At 61.0% G+C, this 10,941-nt stretch overlaps 1 protein-coding gene across 1 annotated transcript in view; it reads right to left on the bottom strand.

The window, feature by feature from the left end:
- Positions 1–10,941, bottom strand: part of Fbrsl1 (fibrosin like 1) — a gene marked incomplete at both ends in the record, with an annotated part of 56,190 nt that continues 45,249 nt past the window's right edge. Inside the window, 15 exons of the mRNA XM_019204519.1 lie at positions 1–97; positions 905–1,106; positions 1,181–1,264; positions 1,357–1,434; positions 2,512–2,641; positions 3,737–3,808; positions 3,896–3,925; positions 4,016–4,084; positions 4,726–4,821; positions 4,901–4,951; positions 5,504–5,721; positions 5,890–5,958; positions 6,238–6,440; positions 6,687–6,984; positions 7,386–7,431. Of these exons, the coding sequence (XP_019060064.1) occupies positions 1–97; positions 905–1,106; positions 1,181–1,264; positions 1,357–1,434; positions 2,512–2,641; positions 3,737–3,808; positions 3,896–3,925; positions 4,016–4,084; positions 4,726–4,821; positions 4,901–4,951; positions 5,504–5,721; positions 5,890–5,958; positions 6,238–6,440; positions 6,687–6,984; positions 7,386–7,431 (1,743 nt within the window). The remainder of the gene's footprint in view (positions 98–904; positions 1,107–1,180; positions 1,265–1,356; positions 1,435–2,511; positions 2,642–3,736; positions 3,809–3,895; positions 3,926–4,015; positions 4,085–4,725; positions 4,822–4,900; positions 4,952–5,503; positions 5,722–5,889; positions 5,959–6,237; positions 6,441–6,686; positions 6,985–7,385; positions 7,432–10,941) is intronic.

Below are 10,941 nucleotides of genomic sequence, written 5' to 3'. Positions count from 1 at the left end.
CGGCGAGCGTGGGTCCTTGACGCGGGGCTCGGGAGCGCGCAGCAGCACAGCGTGCGTCACCGGGGGCCGAGGCAGGCGAGTCTTCTCCAGGAGGTCCCTACGGGGATAGCCAGGTCGCTGTTGGCTGAGGTCCCTGCTCACTCAGCCTGGCCGTTGGCACTTGCATGTGGGCCCCTTCGGCACCTAGGTCCCCTTTCGTGCCAGCGCTGTCCCTCAGCAAGCAGGCCACAGGGCGGGCACAGCTATCCAAGTGACGGGCACCCCGGTCTGCGGGAACTTTCCTCACCCTCCCCAGGCCTGAGCTCGGCCTGTGCCTTGGGACACAGCACACGTGTGCGCCCCTCTCCTCTCCCCGGACCTTCCATAGTGACTGACGGCTGCCGTGGACCGGATTGGGATTGGGGTCTGTGCCGCCTCCCTCGCTCTGACCCACCCCACCCCACCGGCCAGGCGGACCCACGCTGGCCCTGCCTGTTCACTTGGAGGGCAAGCGCCTGTCCCGCCACCCTCCCTCACTCGCGCTGGCCATGTGAGTTCGGGATTCAGGAAGCAGGCGCAGAGGATGTGGGTGAGCCTGAGGTCGCACCTCATCCAAGAAGGCCACACAGACCAAGGGGACTTGGGGATCAGCGGTGGGGATGCTTGCTCAGCCCCAGGGTGCAGCCCAGCCCCCATTTGCTTCCCAAGCTGGTGGGAGCGGGGTTGCAGGCCCGAGCTGCCCCCAGCGCCCTGCACCTCAAGCCGAAGCCACCTGCCCACTGCTCGAGTGTGGTGTCTTCCCACCTTCACCCTGCTCCAGAGATGTGCTCACGTAGAGCACCGGGACCTAGGAGGGTCCATCAAGCAGGGGCAAAGTGCGAAGAAAAGAGGGCAAGGCAAGGGGTGGGGCGGGACGTCCACTCACCGCTCCCGCTCCTCCAGGCCGGGCTCCAGCTCCCTGGGCTCTCGCGCATGGCTGTTCAGCGCATCCGCAGGGTTGGGCCATGGGGGTGGCGTGGGGAAGGAGGGCGGTACCCGGTGCAGCCGGCTCCACGCCTCATGCGGGCTGGGCAGGCCGTGCAACGTGGAACCCTCCTTGGGGGCGAAGATGCTGCCCCCTGGAGCTGCTGAGGGGGTATATGTTAGCAGGCGGGCCTCCCGAACCTGCCCTGCCCAGGAACCCTTCCAGGAGGTCACTCACCCAGCGCGTGGCTCCCCAGCCCTCCAAAGGCATGGCTGCCCAGGCTGCCCAGGCCCCCAAAGGTGCCTGATCTGCTGAAAGGGTCTGTAGGAAGCGGGGGTCAGGGGTCTGCAGCCAGGCTAGGAGGTATACCGACCCTGGCTGACTCCACCCCTTCTCACCCTTGGGGCACCTACCTGTGAGGTGAGCAGCAGGCAGGAAGCTGCCGTGATGGGCAGAGGGCCCGAACGAGTGGGCGGCAGGGTGGATGGCACCTGGGGGAGGCAACCAGGTTGGCAGAGGCCTGGAGAGCCCCTGGGTGTTCTGTCTGCAGCACCCTGGGGAGCTCTGCCTTCCCCCTCCCTCTGCTGCAGTTGAGGGTGTTCAGCAGGGCAAAGCAGAAGCTGGAAGATGTGTGATCTGGGGCTGCAGCCACAGCCACAGCTTCCCTGGGGCCCCAAGAGACAGGGGCATGGTGCTGATGGCAGGGAGACTCCAGAGGAAAGAAAAGGCTGAGGGATCTGGCCATTTCTGAAGCCATCGCCCAAGTCTTAAACCATTAGAACTACTTAGGGCAGGAGCTGGGTCTTGGTCAACACTAGTCTGTATCTTGGGTACAGAACACACAGCCCTCCACATGGATTCCCTGGACACAGCGCCCGGCGCAGGAGAGTAACCTTGGCATCTGTTCTGTACCCCAACAACCCATCAGGTCTCTGGAACGAAATGTGGAGAACCACTGTGGGATACCGGGCTGAGGAGGGATGCAGAGGGCGAACCCAGTGCTGCAGCTGGTCAGGGGTCAGGCCAGGTGTGTGGCACATGGCATCCTAAAAGGGAGAACCCTCAACACGGGTTGGGGCAATATTCAGACCTTGTACTCTGCACGGGAACCCCATCGTGAAAGCCACCCCACTGGAGCCAACCAACTGGACAAAATGACGGCGCCTCGAAGCACAGTCCAGTGATTCCAAGACCTAAGGCACAAGGCAGGCCCTTGGACTCTGGGTTCTGGGAACTCAGATTCTGGGTTCTGGGTGTTTCGTAGCCAGCCCATAATGGAGGGGCATGCTAGGCTCAGAGTCACACCTCCCACCTGCCTCTGGGCCACAGGCTGTGCTCCCCATCACTGACTGCTCCGTGTCCTCTCATTCTGGGGACAGGGCTGGGGGTCACCTGCCCAGGGTCTTCATTCATCTGAGAAAGAACAAGACTGGGGCAGAGGCCTCAGTGGCAGCATCCTGCCCTGGGTGGGAACAGGACACAGGATACTCTGTGACTCTCTGGCTTTGAGGAAGTACCTTGGCCAGGTGGAGATATAGATATAAGGACCCCAGCCACCTGGCTCTTACCTGTGCTGGAGAAGAGGGGCCGGGCCAGATCCTGTGGGTAGTGGAACCCCGAGAACACACCTGGGGCAGGGGGCCTGCTGAACAGGTCTAGCTTTGTGCCCACCTCCAGCTTGTGGGGGTCCAGTTGCAGCTGTAGAGGACAGTGTATATGGGGACACCCACCAGCCCAGCACAACTCTGCACCCCACTCCCACCCAACACCCAGGGCCTGGGCTGGCAGCTGCCCCAGCATGACAAACATTTTATCTAGGCTTTAGCTTTGTGAATTCAATCAAGCATGTCACAGACTATGGTGCTCCAAGAAGCTCCAGATTTCGAAGGACAGAATGTGTGTCTCTCTGGTTTTGTTTTTTTGAGACTATGTTGTTCAGACTGCTCTGGAACTCACAGTGTAGTCCAGGCTGGTCTCAAATTTAAGCGATCCTCCTGCCTCAGCCTCCCAAGTGCTGGGATTACAGGCATGCGCCACCACGCCTGGTTAGAATGTGTTTTAAAAGTTGAATTTATTAAAGCTAAATGAGGGGCCGGGGATTTAGTTCAGTGATGCTGCCACCTGCCTCACAAGCGCAAGGTCCTGAGTTCGATCCCCAATACCCCCCCAAAAAAGTTAAATGAAACACAGCCATCTGTCCTCAGACTTCTAGGCTGCCATGGCTGGGACCTGGACTAGAATTATCACACCTAAGCCCTGCCACTGCCAAAGAGGCCAAAGACCTCTCTGTTTTTTCATTTTTATTTTTTTGTTTTTGTTTTTCTTGAGACAGGGTCCTGCTTTGCAGTTCAGGCTAGCTTGAACTCACAGCAATCCTCCTGCCTCAGCCTCCTGAGTGCTGGGATCACAGGTGCGTGCCACCAGGCCGGGCCTAAGGCCCCATCTGCCAGTCACCATGAGAGGGGGTGCTCTGCCTTGGGGGTGGGTTGGAGGGCTGGGGAGACTTGTGTACTGTGGTCACCTGTCCCATTGCCTGCTGTGGGGTGGCCTTGCCCCAGCCCCAGTGGTCTGCAATGCAACCATGGCCCTGTGTGGAAACTGTGTTCTGACTGCCAGGAGCACAGTGCCTCTGCTGTCTCCTGGGAAACATCCACGCGTCTGAGTGTCACACAGGGCAGGACAGCGTCTATGATTGTGGTGCTGCATGCCATGCAGGGGTGTGGGCTGTCCTGGCTTCCCGAGACCCTCCTGCCAACCAGTACATGCCCACGTGAGGCCCTGTGCCCGCCTCACCTTCACCTTCTGTTGGTGGTGGAGGATCTGCCAGGCGATCTGTACGTGTACTGCACACCACTTCCCTGGCTTCTGTAGTGGGACAAGGAGAGCTCAGAGGGCCCCGTCACAGGCGCCCAGGCCATTGGGGCCATGTGGTCCACCCACGCCCACACTCACCCTGGCTGCCGCCCGGTACGGGTCAGTAACCTGTGGGGACAGAGCAGATGGCAGTCATGGCAAGGCTGGCATCCAGACTGATCTGCCAACAGGAGGGAGCAAGCGGATGCTGACACCTACCCCAGGGGCTTTCTGCAGGAGGGCGTGGACCGCACTGGCTCGGCCTGGGACCTGGATCGGGTTTGCAGTCTGGGGCAGGGTGGAGGGAGGAGCGTGTGACCACCAAGAGGAGGCCCTGCCTGGGCAACTACCACACTGCCACCCAGGGTCTGCACCAAGGGAAGGAGCCAAGAAATAGGGCGCCCATGCAGAACCACCTGTGCCCAGTCAGGCCCACGCTGAGGGGGGAGGAGCTGCCATGTGGACTGCAGAGGGCACGAAGCAGAGGCCATGGCTGGGTCCCTGAACTCCCTGCCTAGTTCCCTGGCTCTTTTGGCTCCTTCCCTCCTGTGCAAAGCATGGCTGCTTGCTCCGCACCCAACATCTTGTGTGTATGTGTGAGACTGGGGCCCTTTGAGGTCCCAGGGTGGACACTGGTGTCCCCTCCCCAGTGATCAGTCTCACCAGACAGGTAGAGACCTGGTGACACCTGCCTGCCCAAGGGATGGGCCAGAGCATCCTGGGCAGAGATGGATGATAATCTCCTGCTGTGTAGATGGCCATGCTGAATGCCTTCTACAATGGGGCTGAAGCCCATAAGGCAGTGGACACATGCAGGAAGCTCCTCTCTGCGGGCCACTGCCCCTTGCCAGGGACACGCTGCTCCAGAACCTGTGCTCCTTTGACCCCTGCCCTGACCCCAAAACCCTCTGGCCCAGCATGGCTGATACCTTGGGCTGGAAAGCGCCCTGCAGGGACCCAAAGGGGCTGGCGTGTGTAAGCAGTGTGGGCAGCCCCGGGACAGCAGAGGGTAAGGGTGGGAAGAGCTGCAAGAGAAAGAGAGGGTGCTCGTCCTTGGAGGCCCTGGGGTGCCCATTCCCCATGGGCCTGTACACAGAGACTCACGTTGGAATGTCGGAAGTAGGAGCTGTCCAGCTTAGGCGAGAACTTGTCAAACTGCAAGGGAAGGAAGAAAGGTGAGGCATCCCACACATGCCCTACTGGCCAGATAGGCAGTGGCTATGATCTTGTGTGCCTCCCAGGATGTGTGGTCCGCAGTGGCTGAGTCCAGGCTCCTGGAGTGCTCACTGCAGCCCCAGAGAAGGCATGAAGCCCTGGTCAGGGGCAGAGAGTAGGCCCAGGCACTGACTATCTGAGGCTCTGGGCCCATGCCACAGCTGCTCCTGAGATAGGGGATGTGGGAGCAACCTTGGGGCCTTAGTCCTGTTCAGCCCTGCCGACCTGGCATCCAGCCACAGCCAGATGCTGAGGACTAGTGTGGGTGTGGTTCCTAGGGCAGGTCTCACACACACATGGACAGCCGGGACCTCAGACGTGACTCAGAGGACGGTCCCTTGGGCCCACACAGGCCCGAGGCTGAGCAGGGACTATCCAGATAGGCAGACAGAGGGAGGTGCCCACTGCCCACCACGTGTGTGTGTGTGCACAGTGTATGCCTGCATGCGTCTCCACCCTGCCTGCCCCCCACCAACACGCGGGCCTACGCACCAGTGGGGGTGCGGCGGGCGGCATGAGCTGTGTCGGGGGCAGCCCCGGGAAGGGGGCGAACGTGTGTTGGTGCTGGTGTGTGTGCTGGTGTGTGTGCTGGTGTGTGTGCTGGTGGAACTCGGCCCGGAGCAAGGCCCCCGGGCCCAAGGGGGCGCCTGGCCGCTCCACACTCTGCACCAGAAACCGCGTGTTCAGCTCTTGCCTGAGCAGCTCTTGATCTGTGAGAGAAAAGAGAGAGAGACAGAGAGGCATGTCGGCCATGGGCTCCCGCGGGGCAAGGCGGATAGTCACCTGGCACACTCTGCTTCGGAGGGCCAGGCTGCAGGGGCCGCTCGCCCAGTGCTGGCCAGGGGGGTGGAGGGAAGAGAGGAGCCTGTGACAAGTACCAATCAGAATCCCCGAGTGAGGCTGGCAATACATGATTGGCTGGCTGAGGGAGAGCAACAGGCTGGCATCTGGAGGTGAGAGAGAAGCCATGAGCCCACTGCCTGCCCCCATCCCCAGTGCCCGTCCCACAGGACGGCTGACTCTACTCCACAAAGCCTCTAGAGAAGGCCCAAGGGCGAACCCTTGGGGCAGGGTCCAGCAGGGCAGCTGGGGGAGCAGGGGCAGGCAGGCTCCATCACCTGGACCATCTATACCCCAACACAGTGTCACAGAAGGGGCCGGGGCTCCAGGGAGGGTATCTTCAGGACCACACACAACCAGGGCCAGCCGAGTCCCCTGTCACCTACCTGCGGGGTGTCCTGGGATCACCAGGCTGCTGGGCAGCGCCGGGGCCGGGGGCAGTGTGGGTGCGGCAAACATGGCCGCAGGGTGCTGGTGCACCTGGGCCCGGAGAGCCAGGTGTGAGGTAGAGAGGTGGCCTGGCCCCAGCTGTGACAGCGACCCGTGTTTCCCCAGGCCCAGTGGGGTGCCGCTGCCCACGCTGCTGTTCCTGTTGGGGACACAGGGCTCAGTGCCAACAGCAGCCAAGGTTCCTGTCCCCACTCTCTGACCATCTGATGCCACCAAGATGAGCCCACAGCCCTGCACTGTCCTCCCCAGGTCAATTCACAACCACATCCCAGGACAGCTTTGCTCCTGTAGGTAGCCGCAGTCCAGGAGGTGGAGGCCCCAACCCAGGCTGGTGCTGCCCCACCCCTGGCCACATCCAAACATGCAGATGCCCCATCTGGCACACCTGAGGCCCGGCAGGTGCAGGCCCGAGGGTGCCGCCTGGCTGGGGCCTGTGAAGGTGCCCAGGGGCGCAGTCTCATGCGTGGGCAGTGGGCCGCGGTGCTGTGGGGGTGTGGACGGCGTGGTGTGGTGGAGTACCGCCTCTGTCTTCAGCAGCAGGCTGCTGTGGGCTCCGGGCGGTGCCGTGGGCAGGGAGGCAGTGGGCAGGAAGGGCTCGGTACTGAGCTCACGGCTGCGCTCCAGGCCTGACACCTTGGGTACCACCCCGGTCCTAGCCTCAGACTTTTCGACCTGCACTAGACCTGTGGAGAGAGGGTAGGCATGGGCCAGGATGTTGGTGACCCCAGGTACCACCTTACCTCCTCCACCTCAAGGGTCAGGCCTGCTCATACTCAGGCTGCCCCGCCCAGATGGGCAAGCAGGTGCAGAGGTCACAGGCAGGGCCTCTGTGGTGCTCTCCCATCCAGCTTATCGATCCCTGGACTAGCACCTGACACAGGTGGAGTTTCCAGTCCCCCAGGGCTCCACCCCAGACCCCTGCTCCCCACTCTGCTCCTCCCTCAGTTGCACTTTCTTGTGCCACCGTCTCCTAGAGCTCTGATGGTTGGTGGTTGGAGGAGGCTGCTCCCCCACTGCCCTGCTCCCCATCTCCCCAGGATTCTGCTGTCCCCATGTGGCCAGGAGCTAGCCATACCATGCTCACCTGTATCAGCTGCTGGGGCAAAGAGCTGCTCTGAGCCCACGGATGCCTGAGGAGAGAGAAGAGGTTCAGGGGCCAGGGCTGGGGTGAGCTGGGCCCTCAAAGCCCTCTCCCCATCCACAAGTCCATGGTCGGGCAGAGTCCTGTGTGGGTCTCTTCACCGGCCAGGGCACAGAGCAGGCAGGGGGGTCAGCTGTCAGCTAGGGCACAGGAGCCACCTGGCAGAACGAGGCATGGATTCACACCGAAGTACAGCGAGACTCCACACCGCAGTCTGGCAGGGCATGGTCTGGGGCCCAGCATCTGGGAAGGTGACCGTTGTGAGGGTGAGCCCACCACGTGACAGAGCTGAGACAGAAATGTTTTCATGACATCTGGAGAAACACACTGTGTGCGTGCACCGGTGTCTATGGAGTGTTCCCCATGCTGCAGCAGCTCTGGAGAACAAGCTCAGTGGCAGTGGCCCCAGAGGGATCTTTTCCCAGTCTATTTTCCTTTCTGTCAAGAGGCTTTACTGAGGCATGGACTGCATGTGCTCCTTAAAAATCTACCCAGAAGGCCCCACTCCTGAGGTAATGGTGCTGGGCCCTGGGAGGTGGGGAGGTTGAGCCCAGAGGCCTGGTGAATGGGATCGGTGTCCTTCATGGGTCCTGGAGTTCACCACCCACACCATGGACACAGTGAGAAGTAGTCCTCACCAGACACCAGCTCTGTGGAGCCTCAGCCTTCTGCCTACACTGCAGACAGTGAGAACAAGCCGCTGCCTATCGCCAGCACTTTGTCACTGCAGCCCAAGAGAGTGAGCCAAGACCCAGAGACGCGGCTGCCATACCATGGGCCACCACCCATGCACAAAACTGACCAGAGACTTAGGGCCTTGCAGAGCAGCACACCACCCATCGCCCCAGGCTGTCCAGCTCTCATCCCCAGGCCCAGGGACTAGGCCTCGTGCGGACGGCTCTGCTACTGAGCTCTGCCCCATGGCAGGGAGCCTCCTGGACAGACTGAAGGACACTGCTGGATGCCTGTGGGTGGATGTGCAACGTCTGCACATAGGTCTGCAGGTGTGTGGACACTCGCATTTATACATGTGCTTATGCATTTTCATACACCCAGGGCCACATGCCTGCGTGTGTATATACAGGAGACTGTGTGTGATAATGTGCATGCGTGTATGTGGCTGTGTGCAGGACACTCAGGTACACAAAGTGCACATCTGTGCATGTACCTGCGTCTGTCAGCAAACCTTAGGGAGAGTGTGGAGGATGTGGGCCACACTTCTGCCTCAGGGATGGGGTGAGTGCAAGGGGCAGATGGGACTGGGGCCTCAGACTCAGCTTCCCCTCTCCTAAGTCTTTCACAGTATGTGATTAAACCATGATAATAAGGGCAGTACACAGCTGGAGTGGAACTGCGAGCTCTGCCCTGGACACAGGGGTGAGGGGCATGAGGGATGTAAGAGACGGTCCTTGACCGGTTCAGAGGGCCTGGAGACCAGGAAGGGCACCTCGCCCAGGAGCTGCACATGAAGATGCATGTCAGCCATGCTGCCAATCCCACCCCAGTCCGGCAGGACGGCTCTCCATACCCAAGGCAGGCCTGGCAGGGACAGCAGTGGAGCAGGGCCTCTGGCCTCTGACATCTACCAACAGGCAGAGCAGGCTGGCCAGTGGCACCTTGGGCCACCGTGGAATGGCCGGGAGGGGCTGTAGACACATATAGCACACTGGCTCATTCAGGAAGCTGGGCCCCACTCAGCGGTGTCATAGGCCACTACCATACCTGCGGCACCCAGCGAGGAGGCAGAGTGAGGTGGTGTGTGGAGGGAGTATACAGCCACCCCGCAACAGGGGCATTGCACAACCCGGGAGCAACATTGTGGAAAGCAATGAGAGACAGATACCAGGTTCCAGCAGGAAAGGCAAGCAGAGCAGAAAGGAGGCTCCAAAGTACACCTGGGTCCAGGCAAGGCCTCAGCATGAGGCATGCACAGAGGTGTGTATGTGTAGGTGTCCAGTCCATGGCATGGGAAGCAGCTTTATGCTCAGGGAAAGGTTAAGCGAGCTAGGTGATGTGGCCCCTGCCTGCAGTCCCACTTACTTGGGAGGCTGAGGCAGAAGGACCTCAGGTTTGAGGCCAGGCTTGACAACCTAGCCAGACCCTGTCTCAAAATAAAAAGAAGGGCTGGGATGTACCTCAGTGGTATAGCACCTGTGGGTTCTACCCTTAGTACTACATACAGAAAAAGGGAAGTGGGAATCCCAGTTCACCCCCGACATCAACCATCCAGACGGGACACAGACACACAGGAAGAACCTTGCAGTGTGACCAGATGCTGTACCGCCTGCTAGACAGGCCCTGCACAGCCACCGGGGAAAGGCCTGTTTTCTGCTTTCTGCCTACAAGATTGCTACACACTGTGCAAGCTGCCTGTGCTCAGGACCCCAGCACCCTTGGCACCCCCAGCACAGGTCCCTGGCTTACAGCCTTCCCTGTAGGCTCTTGTGGGTGAGGGGTCTGCCTGGCCAGGATATGTGGACAGGGGCTGCAGCTCACCCTCCAGCTCTGAACTCAGGGTGTTCAATCTCTGTGTCAGGGAGGGGCTTCTGCTTCAGAGCAGCTTGGCTCCTGGCCCTTTCAGGGGTCCCAGTTAGTGCCCCCACGGCCCAGCAGTCCCTGAGTCAGGTCACACACAGGTGAGGGTGTCCACGTGACACCCTAAGGCAGGGATGCCAGGATGGCTGTCCCAGGGCACCCTAAAGCCTCAGAGGCTGACCTTCCCTGTGGGCCTGGAGACCTGTGGTCCTTCTTGGGGACAAGGCTGAGTACCTGAGTGTCAGCTCCTGTCCTCTCGGGAACCCCTGGGCTTGTTTTATCTCTTACATCCTTAGAATAACCAAGTCAGAGCAGCTGCCCCCACTAAGAACCTCCCAGGGCCAGGACTGCTCCTGCCTACACAGACTCTGGGTGGCCCGGCCCCACCCCAGGGATCCTACACTCAGGACTGTCATGGTTCCCACTGGGGCCCTGACCCACCCCTCCTGGACAGGAGGGTGCCCATCCCTTCCTCTTTCCAGCTGCCTCCTCCTCCATGGCTGGGCAGCAGCCCTGGGAGGGCAGGAGGACACAGAGCCCTGGGGCCAGATGGAGCCCTGCCAATGGCCTGTGGAGTGGCAGCTGCACCTGCTAAGGAGCAGGCATGTGATGGTCTCCCTATCTCCACCACTGCCAGAAATTCTGTGCTAACTGCACAAGCCCTCAAGTCCCAGCACCACACAGCTGTCCCACTCCCGTCACAGAGGAAGTGGAAGAGCAGCGTGAGGCCAGAGGAGAAGAGCAGGGGGACAGCGGTGGCCAGGTGCAGGGGGGCTGGGGACTCGAGGACCCGCACCCCCTCCAAGACCCACACAGGGGATCCAAGCTCAACTTCTCAGGTGGAGCAGTGGGTGGGCAGGACCCGCAGATGGCGCCCCTGACTCTAGGGAGGCCAAAGGGGGAGGAAGGAAAGGGGCACAGGCACAACAGCACAGGTCGTGGCACTGGTAGGGTCCCCCACCCC

This window comes from Fukomys damarensis, unplaced genomic scaffold (assembly GCF_012274545.1).
Source record: "Fukomys damarensis isolate Sample0158 unplaced genomic scaffold, DMR_v1.0_HiC HiC_scaffold_12, whole genome shotgun sequence".
Lineage (NCBI taxonomy): Eukaryota > Metazoa > Chordata > Mammalia > Rodentia > Bathyergidae > Fukomys > Fukomys damarensis.
This window is presented reverse-complemented; position numbering and strand designations above follow the sequence as displayed.